This window comes from Salvelinus namaycush, chromosome 34 (genome assembly GCF_016432855.1).
Source record: "Salvelinus namaycush isolate Seneca chromosome 34, SaNama_1.0, whole genome shotgun sequence".
NCBI lineage: Eukaryota > Metazoa > Chordata > Actinopteri > Salmoniformes > Salmonidae > Salvelinus > Salvelinus namaycush.
In genome coordinates, this window is record NC_052340.1 from 20113331 (window position 1) to 20132314 (window position 18984).

The window sequence follows — 18984 nt, forward strand, 5'->3', positions numbered from 1 at the left end:
ACTATAAGTTTATTTCATAAAGACTGTATAGTATCATGTATAGCTGTATCAGAGAAACTGAACTTGTGGACCTTGACAAAATGGACAACTTAAAAAATAGTGGTGAAGCATCCCAGTGGTGCCTTAACAGACTACCACCTCCCTCTGTGTCTCTCCATATCTGTCCCTCTTCCTTCCCTCACTGTCTCAATTTCCCCATCTCTCAGGGTTTCCTGGAAATGGAAGCTCCGAGTCTCCATATCTGCATGACTGCCTGCGTCTCTTCTCCAGTGGTGCTGTGTGGGACCATGACTGCAGCTAGAACCACGAGCTGTCAGCCCAGCCTAATGTCATCACTCCAGTCTAGTGCACATGGCTCACTGCAGCGCTCTAGCCTCCAGGGATCCATCCACATCACCGCCCTCCCAGGAGGAGTTCCACTATGATGCCAACTCAATGCCTGATAGTGTACAATACAATAGGGGTTCTTGTTAGCCTAGTGTTGTTGTAGTGATTATTAGCACTGCTGTTAGCGTCAGTAGCTTGGCTATTAGTGTGTGTTAGTTCAGCATTAGCACGCCACAAGACTCAAGCACGTGGGCTGTGAAAGCATTACAACACCAGTCTAAATCCTTGAGGAACAGCATGTATGTAGTTTGTCATTTCCCAACGTGTAGATTAATGCTTACAGTACATCATAGGCTACATGGATCAGAATGCACACACACACACACACAAAAAAAAATTGTCCTTTGGGGACTTTAGTGTTTTTGAAAACCGTGATAACTCAGACAGGACTACCACTAAAATAAAGCTCACATTTCCCATCACATTGTGTGGGTGGGCAGTAATGTCATCTTCCCAAGCAGAACAATTATAAATTCAGTCCACAGCCAACAGAACAGTGAAAGGTTCATTCCCAGGCACTATGATATATGGTTAATGTGGAGCACATGGAGAACAGACATGAGTGCATGGAACAGTGAGCACTGATGAATAAGGCTATCTGCATATAAAAGGAGGGTAGTTTGCCGTGTGTGTTTTCTCAATAGGAATCATACAGTGGTCTCGAGGTGCGCCCTGCTGCATCTTAGATAGATCAATAAGCCATTAAAACACAGACAAGAGTCATAGTCTGGTTGCCCAGCCCTCATTTACTACCAAGCCAATCAGTGGAGCACTGAGCACCTTCTCTCTCTCATTACAGAGGCCCATGGAGGTAGGGCTGGGCAGTAAACCATAAAAACGATATCGGTATCAGTGGCGGTGAGTGCCACTTATGATGACAGAGGACCATTTTTTTAATCATGAGCATGGCCTTATTACTATTACAGCATGTTGGATGACTGTCATTCATATTCCATTCACCCAGTTCAATGTAACATAACTAATTTGCCCTATACCCATCATGAGGTTGCTACAATCTAGCCTACAAATGAAAGTGTACAAAGGTCGATAGAAAAATTTGAGATGATAGACAATGACACATTCAATACAGCCTGGCACACTCTTGCCTGCATCTAGCGTAGAATCATTAGTCCAACAGTTGCAAACGAGAGTTTCGCGTCACCATTTTTGAAAAAGATGTGTTGAAAACTGTTCCAACTATTGTATTTCTCTTTGAGTCCATTACTCACCACATTGTTGGCACTGCAGTGCTAGCTAACTGTAGCTTATGCTTTCAGTACTAGATTCATTATCTGATCCTTTGATTGGGTGGACGACGCTCGTCGGATGTGGCAGGGCTTGCAAACTATTACAGACTACAAAAGGGAAGCACAGCCGCGAGCTGCTCAGTGACACGAGCCTACCAGACGAGCTAAATTACCTCTATGCTCGCTTCGGGGCAAGCAACACTGAAGCATGCATTAGAGCATCGGCTGTTCCGGACAACTGTGTGATCACGCTCTCCGCAGCCGATGTGAGTAAGATCTTTAAACAGGTCAACATACACAAGGCCAGACGGATTACCAGGACGTGGACACCGAGCATGTGCTGGCCAACTGGCAAGTGTCTTCAATTACATTTTCAACCTGTTCCTGACTGAGTCTGTAATACCAACATGTTTCAAGCAGACCACCATAGTCCCTATGCCCAAGAACACTAAGGTAACCTGCCTAAATGACTATCGACCCATAGCACTCACGTCTGTAGCCATGAAGTGCTTTGAAAGGCTGGTCATGGCTCACATCAACAACATTATCCCAGAAACCCTTGACCCACTCATATTTGCACACCTCCCCAACATATCCACAGATGATGCCATCTCTACTGCACTCCACACTGGCCTTTCCCACCTGGACAAAAGGAACACCTACGTGAGAATGCTATTCATTGACTACAGCATTCAACACCATTGTGCCCTCAAAGCTGATCACTAAGCTGAGGACCCTGTGACTAAACACCTCCCTCTGCAACTGGATCCTGGACTTCCTGACGGGCCCCCCTCAGGTGGTAAGGGTAGGTAACAACACATCTGCCACGCTGATCCTCAACACGTGGGCCCCTTAGGGGTGCGTGCTCAGTCCCCTCCTGTACTACCTGTTCACCCACGAATGCAAGGCCAGACACGACTCCAAATCCACAATTTTCAGTCTCCCTCTCAGGAGACTGAAAAGATTTGGCATGGGTCCTCAAAAGGTTCTACAGCTGCACCAGACAGCATCCTAAATGGTTGTATCCCTGCCTGGTATAGCAACTGCTCGGCCTCCGACCGCAAGGCACTACAGAGGGTAGTGCATATGGCCCAGTACAACACGTGGCCCCAAGCTTCCTGCCATCCAGGACCTCTATACCAGGCAGTGTCAGAGGAAGGCCCTAAAAATTGTCAAAGGCTCCAGCCACCCTAGTCAGACTGTTCTCTCTGCTACCGCATGGTATGCTGTACCGGAACGCCAAGTCTAGGTCCAAAAGGCTTCTTAACAGCTTCTACCCCCAAGCCATAAGACTCCTGAACAGCTAATCAAATGGCTACCCAGACTATTTGCATTGTACTCCACCTCTTTTACACTGCTGCTACTCTATTATCTATGCATAGTCACTTTAACTCTACCTACATATTACCTAAATTACCTCAACTAACCTGTGCCCCCGCACATTGACTCTGTACCGGTACCCCATGTACAGTGGGGAGAACAAGTATTTGATACACTGCCAATTTTGCAGGTTTTCCTACTTACAAAGCATGTAGAGGTCTGTAATTTTTATCATAGGTACACTTCAACTGTGAGAGACGCAATAAAATGCAAATTAGGGCCTCCCGGGTGGCGCAGTGGTCTAGGGCACTGCATCGCAGTGCTAGCTGCGCCACCAGAGTCTCTGGGTTCGCGCCCAGGCTCTGTCGCAGCCGGCCGCGACCAGGAGGTCCGTGGGGCGACGCACAATTGGCATAGCGTCGTCCGGGTTAGGGAGGGTTTGGCCGGTAGGGATATCCTTGTCTCATCGCGCTCCAGCGACTCCTGTGGCGGGCCGGGCGCAGTGCGCGCTAACCAAGGGGGCCAGGTACACGGTGTTTCCTCCGACACATTGGTGCGGCTGGCTTCCGGGTTGGAGGCGCGCTGTGTTAAGAAGCAGTGCGGCTTGGTTGGGTTGTGCTTCAGAGGACGCATGGCTTTCGACCTTCGTCTCTCCCGAGCCCGTACGGGAGTTGTAGCGATGAGACAAGATAGTAATTACTAGCGATTGGATACCACGAAAATTGGGGAGAAAATGGGATAAAAAAAAAAAAAAAAAAAAAAATGCTAATTAATTAATTACATGACATAAGTATTTAATCACCTACCAACCAGTAAGAATTCCGGCTCTCACAGACCTGTTAGTTTTCTTTAAGAAGCCCTCCTGTTCTCCACTCATTACCTGTATTAACTGCACCTGTTTGAACTCGTTACCTGTATAAAAGACCCCTGTCCACACACTCAATCAAACAGACTCCAACCTCTCCACAATGGCCAAGACCAGAGAGCTGTGTAAAGACATCAGGAATAAAATTGTAGACCTGCACAAGGCTGGGATGGGCTACAGGACAATAGGCAAGCAGCTTGGTGAGAAGGCAACAACTGTTGGCGCAATTATTAGAAAATGGAAGAAGTTCAAGATGACGGTCAATCACCCTCGGTCTGGGGCTCCATGCAAGATCTCACCTTGTGGGGCATCAACGATCATGAGGAAGGTGAGGGATCAGCCCAGAACTAAACGGCAGGACCTGGTCAATGACCTGAAGAGAGCTGGGACCACAGTCTCAAAGAAAACCATTAGTAACACACTACGCCGTCATTGATTAAAATCATGCAGCGCACGCAAGGTCCCCCTGCTCAAGCCAGCGCATGTCCAGGCCCGTCTGAAGTTTGCCAATGACCATCTGGATGATTCAGAGGAGGAATGGGAGAAGGTCATGTGGTCTGATGAGACAAAAATAGAGCTTTTTGGTCTGAACTCCACTCGCCGTGTTTGGAGGAGGAAGAAGGATGAGTACAACCCCAAGAACACCATCCCAACCGTGAAGCATGGAGGTGGAAACATCATTCTTTGGGGATGCTTTTCTGCAAGGGGACAGGACGACTGCACCGTATTGAGGGGAGGATGGATGGGGCCATGTATCGCGAGATCTTGGCCAACAACCTCCCTCCCTCAGTAAGAGCATTGAAGATGGGTCGTGGCTGGGTCTTCCAGCATGACAACGACCCGAAACACACAGCCAGGGCAACTAAGGAGTGTCTCCGTAAGAAGCATCTCAAGGTCCTGGAGTGGCCTAGCCAGTCTCCAGACCTGAACCCAATAGAAAATATTTGGAGGGAGCTGAAATTCCGTATTGCCCAGCGACAGCCCCGAAACCTGAAAGATCTGGAGAAGGTCTGTATGGAGTGGGCCAAAATCCCTGCTGCAGTGTGTGCAAACCTGGTCAAGAACTACAGGAAACGTATGATCTCTGTAATTGCAAACAAAGGTTTCTGTAACAAATATTAAGTTCTGCTTTTCTGATGTATCATGCAATAAAATGCAAATTAATTACTTAAAAATCATACAATGTGATTTTCTGGATTTTTGTTTTAGATTCCGTCTCTCACAGTTGAAGTGTACCTATGATAAAAATTACAGACCTCTACATGCTTTGTAAGTAGGAAAACCTGCAAAATCGGCAGTGTATCAAATACTTGTTCTACCCACTGTATGCTTGTGTCACCACACCCAAAGTGGGTGAAATGTCACAAAAACTTTTTTATAATAAACTTCAGCATCTAAATAGCATACAGGACTGGTATTCTATTCTTTTGTTTTCAATGACATCGATTTGGAATTTGAGACAAAGAGGGAGTGTTCTTACATACAGAAACATAATAAATCAATATAATCGTATGCTTTATCAATCACCCTTTTCAGTTGAAATAAAATCCACAACCTGTTGTTTCAAGTCAGTAGAACGTTTTATGGTAAGAAATGATCTATGGAGGGATGGCTGGAGGGAGAGATACTCACTCAATGTCTTTGCGGACAGACCCCAGCAAATCTTCTCTCTCCCGGATGGCAAGAAAGTTGGCTTTGGTTTTGTGGAATTCATGAGTGTAGTCCTTGGGTACAGCAACAAAAAACAGGAGTTAAGGGGATGCAAAACTATTAACCCCATGGGAGTCAAGTGAAAATGTAAATGATGCATGCAGATCTCAAGTTATGACTAAGAGATGAGACAAGGGGAGAGAAACAAAGAAAGAGGGAGGGAGAGAAAAAGGTAGAAATAGTAAGAGACAGGCACAGACTTGCAAGATGTCTCTGTGTCTCTGGAGCGTGTGCATCAGGGCTGCATTAAGGGACGTCACCCCCGGGGTGCTGGTGTACTCAGCCATCTTGTCATTCACACCTGTGAGCTGAGAGACACAGCACTATCAGTACACACAATGCAAGATTCAACCATGTTGACATGCCTATGATAGTGAAGCTGAATACAATTATTTGCTGTTTAGTCTTACTTTGGCCAGCAGCTGTTCAATCTCCACAGACATGGTCTCAAACATTCTGTCCTGCGTCGAGTTGTTGAGGAGGGGAGCAGTATCTGAGTTGCTATAGCACGGATAGGAAGACAAGGAGGCCATTAGGACTCTCAACATGTGGGCTTGGTGGAGGTACTGTATCACCATATTTGTAACACCTATCAGTCCAATCAGATCCATGAACACCAAGAAAAAGCACATTTAAAAGAGAATCTCCATTGAAAGTGCTTTATAGTCCAGAAGAAGGCTTAATCTCTGTTTGGGAACTGGCCACGAAGGTGTAGAAGGCTAGGAGCTAGAGGAAGGGACTAGAAACCTGAATGGGACTGGGCACTCGTCTGACCTGTAATTTAGGCCCTAGAGGAAGGGGTTAGTGACCTAAATGGAACTGGTTTTAGTCTTACCTGTCTCCTCGATGTCCATCTCTGGAGCTGCTGTAGCTTGTACACAGTTTACTTAAGGACACCAGCTTCAGGTCCAACTCATTCTCCAGCTGCCTGGCCTGCTTTCGCAAATCTGGAATGTGCAACACATGTAGCACACACACCGTTTGGAATTGAGAAACAGGGTTGGCATCAACAGTAATCTAAGCCTACAGAAAGACTAATCCACATAGCTAATGAGTCATATTAATAATATGTTGTCTTGCTGTCTTTTTCATATAAACGTTAGTTAAATATCCAACTTTTTCTGAACATAAGTACCTTATTCAATTAGTCATCTATACAATAGTGGTAGGTAGTAGTGGAGACAAAAAAAAATAATCAGGCAGCACTTCTCTAATCATCCTGCTGCTGTTGACAAAATAACATGGCTGGCTAACCCAACTAACGTTAGCACACAAACATAATTTGGCTAACGTTGGCTGCACATATTGATAACTAACTAACTAGGTGAAATTGAAATCACAATTTAGCTAGCAACGTTTTTATTTCGTTAGCTAGCTAACTATACAACGAATCTAAAATAGCTAGCTAAAAGATATTTGAAGGTAACTCGCTAGGCTAACCAACATTAGCTAGCTGACGTTACATCCGTAAACGCTTTACTTGCTAGCAAAGCTTGTTTTGCTAGCTGAGCTCGTGGACAGGCCACCCAACCCAACGGCGTGTCGATTTGCTCCAAATGTGACAACACTTTTGGCATGTAAAACCCCGTTCAAATTTACCAAACATCGTTGCAAATGTATCAAATAGTTGTCCGATCGCACCCTAGTTGTGCCAGTTTGCCACCTCACCTTCCCAGTAGTTGCTGCTTCCTCCTGCCATTTTTGTTGTCCAACGTCATCAGCTGACGCACAGCCCACCTACAAGACATGGAACTTGAAAACCCCTACCACACTACAAATGCGCCTCCCGGTGCGGTTAACTAGTCATGTGCGGCATCCATTGACAAACTGGTCAGCATCTTGGGAACAGAAAAACCGGTGTATATATTGCCTCGTAGACAGTAATTGATAGCGGAATGATTGTGTGAGAAAGACAGCTACAGACCACACCTGCCAGTAGAAGATAATATGTTGCCTTTAATGCCTTCTTTTCAGATAAACTGTGTCCACAGAAGCAATGAGGAATGCTGTGAAACTGGTCCAATTCTCTCAACATTCCGCTTCCCCTCCCCATAAAAATAAAATGGCAAACGCTAGTAGTCTGCACACAAACTGCATTTTGACATCGCAAAATCCAGTCTATTAAATTGACTAAACTAAATCTGCAGTAACACATTTTTCACCTCACAGCAGCCACCATGCAAGTTGTCTTCATACAAAACATAAATTCATTGGTTGTCCCCTAGTGGCAATGGTGGGTCAATAGAAAATGCTACAATTGCGATTCTGCTTTAACATTTTGCTGCTGAATGACAGATACAGTATAATCTGGCTGAGAAAAGATGAGAGCAGTGTCATAGCAACGAATTAGGACATAATTTATTTTCTTTACATATTGTTTAATTCATCAATGTCTTGAAGAATGTTCATGTTAGCATGTCTGTCATATCACCACATACAACGTAACAGGTTGGTTTGTTATGAAATGTGTGTGTTATTCAGGGTTAACATGAATTGCATTTATTTTTCTCATTCAAATACACTTGGCAATAGTTCATTATCTACAATCAATTCAGTTTCATATAAAAATAAACAAAAATAACCATTTACATCAAAACCCCAACATCCATTCAGAAAACACTCTCCATCCCTCTCACACACACAATGTAAAACAAATAGAAAAATAACTTACTTTCTCCCCCTAAGATTACCTGGCTTTGCTACAATATTGATTATGTGCAACTGAGATGATAGTTAGGAGTCAGACACCCCTGTAGATTAGTGGTCCTTCACCCTGGTCCTGGAAAACTACATAGCGTACAGGGTTTTGTTCCAGCCCAGCACTAACATACCCGATTCGACTAACCAGCTACTCAAAAAGACCTTGATGAGAGTAGAATTGGGAGGGTTAGTGTTGGGCTGGAACAAAAGTCTGCACACCTTATACTCCTCATGACCAGGGTTGGTGACCACTGTTGTAGAGGAAGATGCCCTCCTCTCTAAACACTCTCCCACAACTGCTGGATGGTTCTAGAGCAGACGTTCTGCACCTTTTCAGTAATGTAGGGTTGACATCTAGCACAAGGACTTGATAGAATTATAATTTATCAGATGTACAAATAAATCATGAATGCATGAAAAAAAATACAAGTAAATTACAACAAAATATACATCTATATGTTGCGGCTGATTATTAAAGCATGGGTAAGTAATTTGCCATCTTAAGGGTCATTTTGAGATATGAAACGTGTGTAGAAAGAAAAAGCATAGATTCTCTTTCAAATGGAAAAACATTAAGAAAACCATCCATTTATGATTTACAGTATTTGCATCTATTTCAAAGTGCATTCCCTGAACAATTAAATGGGGAATCTTGTATTTGTATTTAACATACAGTGCTTGTAGTAAAATGCAGAGGGCCTTGTGCTGTATGTTCAAGAGGACACATGAATAATCAGAGGGCAATAGAAGTGAAAACACATGCAGCCTGTGAACCCGGTCCATTGTAAGTCTTCTGCTCTGAAAGAGTGCATCTCTTAAAATACTCCAGACCCCTGGATGAATCCTGGATGACTAATGTCTTCCATATCACCTGAGTATATGATGGATCACAGATTATAATCTGTACTAGACCATAATCTGGACAAGATTCTAGTATATCTAATACCCACACCACCACGCTTCTGTACTGTAGCCCTAAAAGAGAGTGGCGTGTCTAACTCTACATCAGCCAAGGCACTGTGTTTGATGCTCCCTCTGAATGACTGGCTAACTGGACTGTGACAACACTGACAAAAACCTTGAGAAACAGACATTTCTTGAATCATTTCAAATGACTGCAATTGGTATATTCATTGGTACTAGTTAAGCAAGTATCAAATAAATAAATGGACAGGTTGATGAGTGGCTAACTGCAAAAGTGTGCATGAAGAAAAAAAAGGTTGCCCAGCTCCACTAGGCCTTTAGTGTGCATCTGTAAACAGAGCAAAGCAGGTGTTAATTTGGACAATTCAGCTTGGACACCAGCCATAGAGGATCATTGTGGTCTCTGAAACAGCTCTCTCTGGTGGGCGGGAGGAGGACAGGCAAATGGGACCTTGAGAATCTTATAGGGACGGACAAGAACAAGCCCTCCCTGCTCCACCTCGTCCTCTCCAGTAGAGCAGAGCCACAGAGCACAACAACTGCCAACTCAACAGTCACAGGGAGGGGCAGTAGTAGTAGAGCAATTCCACAGTAACAGGGTGAGTTTCAGATTTTTCACTTGAAAATGTATTTCAAACAAAAACTATACAACTCTATGCACTCTAACTCTACTACAATTTCCACAGAACATAATAAAAATACAAACAAAAAAAACAGAATAACGGCCCCAACAGCACAAACTGTCATTCTGTTACTAAACTTTGTATCTGCACTGTTCTTCAAGTAAATGTGTTACTGTAAAATGTTCTATGGAAATGGTTAAAAGTAGTCCCTGTGCATCGAGTTTTACGGTGTGTTCAACTCTGCAATCATTGGTTTTTGTTTTATCGGAGTCTCAGCATCACTCTGTTAATGTGGAATTGCCCAGTACTAACAACAGGGTCATATTCATTTGGGCACACTGTAGCAAAACGTTTTCGAACAACATAAAGCAAAAACGAGCATTTCTTGTTGTCCCTTCCCTGTTTCCATCCATTTGGTGCCTAATGAATATGACCCAGGTTGGCCATGTATGTATGTCTATAGTATATATGTATGTGGGATCTCAGAGTTTGTTGGCGTTCACGTAGAGCGTGTCCTCATCGCTTTCGCTCTCATCCTGGAACTCGTTTGATAGCAGGGACTTCTTGGAGCCCATGGAGGTAAGGCGAATCTCGTCCTCGTAATCGTCACGGTGCTGCCGCAGCCGGTGGAACCCATCCTTCTGCTGGTTGGATTTAGCAGAGCACACACACCAGATGATACAGGCTGTCACCACCAGGGCCGTCATGGAGGCCGCTGCAGGGAAGGAGAGAGGAGAGACAAGCATATATACACATGAGGCAGAGGCACAAAACAAACGTATGTCCTAAAAACCTACAGAATTTAACTTATTCACCTTGTTTTACTCCCTACAATAGTCCTCGGGCCGACTACGTGAAAAATCTGTCGATGTGCCCTTGAGTAAGACACTTAACCCTAATTGCTCTGGATAAGAGCGTCTGCTAAATTATTATATATATATTTTTATTTATTTTTTATTTAACCTTTATTTAACTTGGCAAGTCAGTTAAGAACAAATTCTTATTTACAATGACGGCCTAGGAACAGTGGGTTAACTGCCTTGTTCAGGGGCAGAACAGATTTGTACCTTGTCAGCTCGGGAATTCGATCTAGCAACCCTTCGATTACTGGCCCAACACTCTAACCACTAGGCTACCTGCCGCACCAATGACTAAAATGTTTAAAAAATAATAATTATCTGCAATCATCTGGCAACATTATACAACAGGTAACATCTCCACAAAAACCAGTTCTCCTCATGCTTACCTGCAGTAGCCACAACAAACTCCCGGGGAAGACCAAAAATGCGGTTGTCCATGTCAAACTCTATGATGATGGAGCTGGCGGCTTCATATGACGACACAACCACCTCCTGCCGTTGTTGCTGGTAGCCATCAGCCACAGCCTCTATGTTGTGGATTCCTGGTGCCAGAAGAGCATGGAAGTAGCCTCCCTCTGCAGTGAACACCCTCACACCCCCGTTCAACACTATCATGGCCCCCACGATGGGCTTCCCACTCTTATCCTTTACCATGCCACGCACACCTTTATGGACCTGAGGGAGACACAGAAACACAGATTGAATGTAAAGTACACAGAACAAAAATTAAGTAGCCTTGTCCAAGCCAGAACGGCCAATAGGGCAGGAGCCTATATCCTGTTACTGTAGCGTAAGGCAGCTTGATGTACAGAACAAGTATACCCCCTAAACAGGATGCTAGTCTATCGCAGGAAGATAATGTAATATTATCTTCATTTCATCTTCTGTGGCAATACTTGCACATGTATGCCATAAATGCATTCAATAATGTATCAAACAAACGCGTTTGATAAGTAACCAATCCAAGCCCTGAAATGCATTAATTAATTATTATCAAACACACTCAATAACTCATCAACGCATTTGTAAACTTATCGAATGAATTTGTATTACATGACCCCAGGTCAGAGGTCAAGGGTATTACTGACCTCCACCAGCATGCTGAGCAGTGCCTTCCTGTTCTCAGCCCACAGCGTGGCCAGCTGCTCGGCCGGGGGGAACAGACAGCAGCCTGTATACACCGTGATCTCTGGACAGTGGCCAAAGTCCACACTGAAGTCCTAGAAAGAAAGACAGACAGACAGATCAGAATAGCCATATTGACGACCAGTAAAGCTTAGTCCAGAATGGCCACTGTACTTTAAAATCAAACACAATTGATCAGGCTCTTACACAGTTAGTTGAAGTTAAATACAGACTTAGCAGTGGAAGTCGTGTCATTCCAGGACTCAACAAGCAGATGCCTCTTTGGGCCGGGTGACAGAACAACCCTTCTCTTGTGAGAGATATAGCATTAGATAGCATTAGGAAGTAGGGTATGAAACATACCTTCATACTGCCCATGTGACTTTGTCTCTCTGCTGCCCTGAGTACTCCATCTGGGATGTTACCCACTGGGGAGAGAGGAGAAGAGGAAGATGAAACATAGGAGTCAGTAGATGTATATAAGCCATCTTTTCCAATTCACCACTTGGAATTCAGTCTATAGGTCACAGTGGTCTATTTGTGGTGCTGTTGGTACATACTCTGGCCATTGCTTGGACATCCCGTATCCCCCAGGTGCATCTTGGGATGGTTGCTGGCGTACACATTGGCCAAGTACTTCAGAGTTTCCTCATTTTCAACTGAAAAAAAGTACACTATTAGTTAACTATTTATTTTATAGTTTTCTAGTATTCTAAATTTGGAGCCCCATGTTCCTACCTGGCTGTACAGGCTTGTCGTAGGGGTAAGTAGCCAACAGCGAGCCTCCATCCAGGGCTACAGAGAGTGTGAAGCCCCTCTCTAAGATCAGGTCCATCACTGCCCTGGTCTCTGGCTGAGCCTCCACCACCCGCTGGGAGGCATTACCTACAACAGCAGCACACACAGACAGGACACCATCAAACATGTAAGGGCATGCAAGTACACACACACACACAACACAAATATCTCCGTCTATACACCAACCACAGCAGGTACTGACCAAAGAAGTCAGTGTCCAGATCTTTCCCGTGTGTGTTGGTCATGCCCACAGTAGAGGTGCACTGTTTCTCTCTGGCCAGCTCTCGTCCATCTGGGTTGATGGAGGGAAGGATGACGATCCGCGTCTCGTTTATCAGCTGTGGAGAGGAGAAGAGGGAGAAGGATAAAGAGGAATGAGGGGTAGAACAACAGTACATCAGTTATATTTAAAGGGAGCTTTTTTATTTTAGAACATCTAAACTTTTTTGCATGTTCTTTCCTTTTTAAAGTGTGGTCGATAAAAATATCAAAATTGTATGAATATTTAGTCATTTTAAGGCAACACAACTGTGCAAGGGAGTGAATAATTTCACTAGGCACTGTAGTTATGATTGGTGTAGTAAAACCATCTCAGTTAAAACATCTCACCTTGGTGATGGTGGGGTTCTTGTCGTAGTTGATGCAGAGGAAGGCAGCGAACTCCAGCAGGAGCTCTGTGCCCACGGGGGCGTTGCCATGGATACCTCCCACCAAGCGGATCTTGGGCGTGGCCGTTTCACGCTCGTCTGGTTTGTTGGAAATCTCCAAGGCCCAGATGGTCCTGTACTCCACACTCTGGCCCAAACTAGACAGAAGAATGCATGTTATTATCAATTCCACTGTAGATTATATGGGATAATGGTTACCTAGCAGACTCTTCTGCAAAGACACGTAGACTGTAATTCCAACCATTTGGAGGAGAGGTTTTGAGGTTAGCCATTAGGGGTACAGGGGGGCAGGTAGCCTACCGGTTAGAGTGTTGGGCCAGTAACCGAAAGGTTGCTGGTTTGAATACCCAAGCCGACAAGGTGAAAAATCGGTCGATGTGCCCTTGAGCAAGGCACTTAAACCTAATTTGCTCCTTGGGCACCTTACCACCATGGCAGACCCTGTAAAACAACACATTTCACTGCACCTATCTGGTGTATGTGATAATACATATACACATGTTTTTTGCATGACAAGCTAAATTATTTTGATTAAGGGCAGTTACACTAGGGGTTAGAGGTCAGGGTTACCCTGTGCAGGGAGGTGACATTTGATGAGGAGGTCAGAGGTCATAACTCGGGCCAGCCTACCTTTGCATGGAGGTCCTCTTGGGGAAGTTAAGTTCTAGATGTTAGACATCAGGTTAGGGTTTAGAGGTCAGGGGTCATAACTCAGGCCTACCTATGCAGGGAGGTGATCTTGGGGAAGTTGAGAGTCAAACCCCTCAGGAACTCTGACAGCTCTTTGTAGCGTCTGTATCTGAAGCTGCTCTCTGTGACGGTACTCTGAACCAGCTGCTCCAGCCCCTGGCCCAGAGACAGGTCCTTAATGAAGCTCTGGAACGCCTCCTCTGCAGGGTCCTGGGTAGCTCCAGGGTCCTTGGGGGCCTGGCCATTGGGCTCCGAACGCACCCGCGTCAGCCGGAAGTCTACCAGCTCCACCCCCTCCTCTGGCACTGTGGCGTAGATCTTTACTGAGTTGTACCTGAGAAGAAGGGGAGGGAGGGTTAGGGCACAGAAGGTTGTTCATTCTAATTCTGTTTCTATGGGTTAGGGTGGGGTTACCCTACAAATGTAGACCCAGTATTGGGTCCACATTTTAAACAAACTCTAATTTATCTCAGCTACTTCTACGGTTCTGTCTCTCACCCCTGTGCGGAGGCGGTGAGGTGGTACGTCCCAGGGACCAGAAGCCTCCAGTAGTCTCCAGCTAGGTTGGTTGTGATTGGATGATCGATCTCATCCACCATGATGGTGGCATTAGGGATGCCTGTACCATCTTTAATGTCTATCACCATGCCCTTTACTCCTCTGTGGACCTTCAGAGGGACACACACACACAGAGGATGAACACCTAAAATTCAAGTTGGTGCATTTGAGACAAAGTAAATGGGCAAGACATATATAAAGGGAAAGAGAGAAATGATACGTTCACATTTTTTTTTAGTTTGGAGAGAGAGAGAGAGAGAGAGAGAGAGAGAGAGATGAATGAGCCAATGACAGCATAGTGAAGGACAGTATGTAAGTATGCTGACCTGGTGGATGTACTGCAGTAAGGCTCTGCGGTTCTGGTCCCAGTACAAAGGCAGGTGCTGGGCCTTAGGGTACTTCACACAGCCCAACTCTATGGTCACCTCAAAACAGTTAGTGTTCAGATAGTTCCAGTCCTGCATCCCACCTGGCGAGAGAACACAAAGAGAAGTCAGATACACACAAATTGTTCCTCTTACTGTATGTATTGGCATGGGAAGGCACGAACCGGGAACATTGTACCAGTTGGCACCGTTGGTGATGCCGTCCTCAAAGAACGCCGATGGGTAAAGGTCCTCACAAGGGTGTCCTTTGTGCATCAGAGCATTTTCCTACACACACACACAAAAGGGCAAAGGTGACAATGCAATACAAACAGCAGAATTGAAACAGTAAACTTATCAACAACTGTCCAATGTTTTTATTAACGTAATAAACATTATCTTCACAACTGCATGAATACATTTAGTAAATGGAGTGAAATAAGGACCCAAATTGTGTGTTGAAGTCCACTTTACCTGAGAGTAGGATCTGGCCACCTGTTTAAAGACCTTGTCATCAGGACACTTGCTGTACTCCGTACGTCCCTGCTTGTCATCATCATATGGGTAATTGACCACCAATGACCCTGTAGTGGGCAGAGAGGAAATACCCAATGAGAATATAGTATATTACTGAAATAATAAAGTTGTCCTCCAGAGTGGGCCAATATGTTGGTGGCGGGCCAATATACATTTTCTATAAACATCGAAAAATGGGGGGAGCTTAGGGCTTACCTCCATGTAGGTTGGCTGAGAGTACAAAGGGATTACTCTTGAGCCAGTTCATCACAGCGATGGTCTCTGGCTGCCTGGGTTCAGTGATGGTAGTAAACTGGTCAGGGAAGTTACGGTTCAGGTCAAAGTTGTTACTGTTGTTGCGTCCCGTGTACCCTCTGACATCACCTGCGAGAGAAAAAGAACAACAAGATCTTAGCTAGCAAGCTAGACAATCAGTCATTATCAAGAATCAAGTCGACAATCTACTGGCAAATTCTTTTCAATCCTTATGAAGAGAAATTAGACAAAATGTATCGGTGCTCATCGGCAATTGGGCATCAACATCACACAACAAGTTGGAAATCGCAAATTCAACAATGACTGGTTTGGAAGGAATCAGTGGCTAACTACAAGCATTGCAAAGCAATCACTAGCCTGCTATTCAGTGGAGTGGGTGTGTGGTCCAAGTCTGGGTTTAAGGGTCTCTTTTCCAAGCTTAAAAAGATAAACATTCACATGCAACACCATGGGCCAGAAAAGGTTGAATAAATTGGCAATGCTGTCAATCCAGCATGACTTCTGCTGCGTTCAAGACAACTGGGAACTCTGAAAAAAACAAGCTCTGACTGGGAAAATACCTTTTGGTCATCCAACTCAGAATTCCAAGTCGTGAACTCGGGCCTCTTTCAAGAGCTCCGACCTGAAGATCACCGACGTCATGATTCAATGTTGTTCCCCCCCCCCCCCCCCCCGAGTTCCCAGTTGTCTTGAAAGCACCATAAATACAGAGAATGCCATACTTTGATGACAAAGTTTGATGGCAAAATTTGCACACATGAAGAACCGCCGCGCCACCTTCCTGTTCAAGTGAGCACAGCACAACAAGGTGAGTCCAAAAATGTATTGTATGCTGCTGCATAAATTATGGAATATGCCAGGGAGACAAGTATACTGTAGCTAACAAAGTAATACTAAGTGTATGCGGTGTAGTAAGCTATTAGTAGCCCATGTGCCTCACCATAATAATTTGGTCCCTTTCCCCCTCGTAACTTAGCCTACTGTTCTGACTTGGTGGTGTACATGTAGCTTATAACCTGTGTTAGAGAAATGTAATCATCGAATATTGTAAGAGCTTTCATTGTCTGCTTATATGCCCCCTTTATTTATCCTATGGTTCTGACTTGGTGTACAGGGAGAATACTGTAAGAATGGCCCATGTTCTAAATTCTGTCACTGTATATTTCAAAAGTGCTGAACAAATGGTTAGATTGACTACGTCCATCCTAGCGCGCTCATTAATGTCTTAATTGAAATTACAGATTGGCATAAGGGGACGACGAGCGGATAAGAGGCATAGTTTGTACATATCAATTCTCAGTAGAAACCACATTTGTTTAAGCAAGTAAGCCATAAGTTTTTTTTAAAGGCAGTAAATGAGGCTGAATGAACTGTTTTGCTGCCAGACAAGGCTCCGCTGATAGCCAGGTGTAGCAGTGGTAAGGATTCACTCCATGGTGCTGAAAAGAAAGCTCTGCTGTTAGAACAGCTTTATGTCTGACACTTGTTTTTGTTTACAGCCAGACAGTAACTTAGGCCAGGTCTTCCCAAACTTTTTCACTCAGGCCCCCTTCCCAGCACTGGGGAACATCCCGCCTATACATTTTGCCTTGTCTAATGTGTATTCTTGTGATATTTGAGTGACTCAAGCACTACAACTGTTGGGTTCGACATTTTGAACATTGAGATATTAAATAAATGATAGAGAAAGAAGCATAGAATCAAAGGAGAAAGTAAAGGGTTCTCTGTAGAAGGACAGATAGCTGTGGAATGTGTTGGAATGTGTTGGGGGATGGGAGCAGAGCACTGTGTGAAATATAGGGAAGACAGATGGATATCTGTGGATCAGGAGGTGAGGGGTGAGGTCAGTTCCCCTTAAGGGAGTAATCAGGGTTAGTATCTGGTTAACTTCTTTCTCTTGGGCATAAACTAAGGATTGGAGAGAAGGAGTGTCTTAAGTAGGATGTATATAACCAAATGGAGAGAAATGTTTTGCTGTCTGATTACAGCTGTACAGAACCTTTGGGAAGAATTAAACTTGGTTAAAGCTTCTCTAGTGTCCGTGGGTTATTTACTCTGAAAAATAAGACCCTAACACAACAAATCTATGGGCTACAAAACCTAGCTAAAAAACGTTAACTGACATGGGCTAGTTGATCAACTGGACATTTCTTCCAAGTTATAAATAGCTCTCTAAGGTATGCAATGACTGACTTGAGAGAAAAACTGATGATCCACTACCCAATTTCGAAATTGCACCTTGTGCTTCTACTATTACAACTTTCAAGAGTAAGTTGAAAGCCAGACTGATCCTTCAAAAATAAAATAAAACAAAGTATATATTTTTTGGGGGGGGCACTGACTTTATGCTACTGGTAATCATGTTTAATGTCTTAATTTAGGGGTACACTGTATTTTTATTGTGGACAGGCAACGTCTTTCACAAATAGACCCCACACACACATTCCTCTCTTACCCTCCCTGGCGATCTCATAACCATCTGGGTTCATGGAAGGCATGATGTGTATCCGGGTCGTGTTGACCAGCTGGGTGACCTCAGGGTCGCTGCCATAGTTATGGCACAGGTAGTCAATGAGGTTGAGGAGCAGCTCGCGTCCCACCACCTCGTTCCCATGCATGTTAGCTATATACTTGAACTCTGGTTCACCTAAAGGGGAGAAAATAGTGGGGGGGGGGGGGGGGGGGGGAACGTGTTAGTGCTATTAAAAGAGAAGTAGGGCAGAGTCGGCTGGGAGAGAATGAGGGACGGAAGTCTCCTGAACAAATTCACACTCAATTAAACTAAAGCACACCATTCATTTGAAAACCCTCCTTATCCTTGCACTGTAATTTCTAGGCCAGCCACTATTGAAAAAATACACTGCTGTAATGGGCCTGCAGATAAGAGTGAGTACCCCCACATTCAAAAGGATATGAAGCTACTAGATCATTGAGCTGAATCAATAATATCAGGATCTTTTACAGGAAGCAATCAGCAGAACTGCTATTTTTTTTAGACTATGAACTTCTGTGTATGAACACAATCCAGTTACTATAAGAAGTTAGATCAACATAAACCACACAGCCATAGATTGAAGGCATTGCTTTAGAGTTAATAGTCTCTTCTGGAGCTCCAGTGTCACCAAAACACATCCATACCTGGCTCATGGACGGTGGGGTTGTCTGATATCACCATGACGTAGAGCTCACGGTCCTCTGCTGACTTCCCAATGGAGTAGAGATGAGCGATGGAACGGAAGCTGTTGCTGTACCTGTTGTGTTGAAAGAACAAGGCTTTTCACATTTTATTAAAGCCGTCACATCCTAACATTACTTGCTAGCATAACATTTGAAATGCTTAATTGCAAAGGCA

The 18984-nt window shown here is 44.4% G+C and overlaps 2 protein-coding genes across 6 annotated transcripts in view; both read right to left on the reverse strand.

Moving 5' to 3' along the window:
• Positions 1-7267, reverse strand: part of LOC120028233 (Golgi SNAP receptor complex member 1-like) — a 63016-nt gene extending 55749 nt beyond the window's left edge. The window contains exons 1-5 of one of the 3 annotated variants that reach the window (XM_038973392.1): positions 7198-7228; positions 6365-6476; positions 5940-6030; positions 5730-5837; positions 5452-5543 (exon numbers count right to left, since the gene is read on the reverse strand). In XM_038973392.1, the coding sequence (XP_038829320.1) occupies positions 5452-5543; positions 5730-5837; positions 5940-6030; positions 6365-6476; positions 7198-7228 (434 nt within the window). Of the gene's footprint in view, positions 1-5451; positions 5544-5729; positions 5838-5939; positions 6031-6364; positions 6477-7128 lie in introns of all 3 variants that reach the window. The other 2 variants (XM_038973393.1, XM_038973394.1) reach the window with 2 other exon arrangements.
• Positions 7268-7862: 595 nt separating this feature from the next.
• Positions 7863-18984, reverse strand: part of LOC120029108 (carboxypeptidase D-like) — a 35836-nt gene continuing 24714 nt past the window's right edge. For 2 of the 3 annotated variants that reach the window (XM_038974412.1, XM_038974414.1), the window contains 17 exons: positions 18771-18883; positions 18088-18279; positions 15573-15740; positions 15315-15424; positions 15026-15128; positions 14802-14944; positions 14416-14585; positions 13949-14251; positions 13528-13668; positions 13169-13364; positions 12762-12897; positions 12500-12646; positions 12322-12420; positions 12125-12189; positions 11725-11856; positions 11023-11311; positions 7863-10491 (listed from right to left, as the gene is read on the reverse strand). In XM_038974412.1, the coding sequence (XP_038830340.1) occupies positions 10259-10491; positions 11023-11311; positions 11725-11856; positions 12125-12189; positions 12322-12420; positions 12500-12646; positions 12762-12897; positions 13169-13364; positions 13528-13668; positions 13949-14251; positions 14416-14585; positions 14802-14944; positions 15026-15128; positions 15315-15424; positions 15573-15740; positions 18088-18279; positions 18771-18883 (2740 nt within the window). In that variant the 3' untranslated portion in view covers positions 7863-10258. The remainder of the gene's footprint in view (positions 10492-11022; positions 11312-11724; positions 11857-12124; positions 12190-12321; positions 12421-12499; positions 12647-12761; positions 12898-13168; positions 13365-13527; positions 13669-13948; positions 14252-14415; positions 14586-14801; positions 14945-15025; positions 15129-15314; positions 15425-15572; positions 15741-18087; positions 18280-18770; positions 18884-18984) is intronic. The other variant, XM_038974413.1, reaches the window with a different exon arrangement.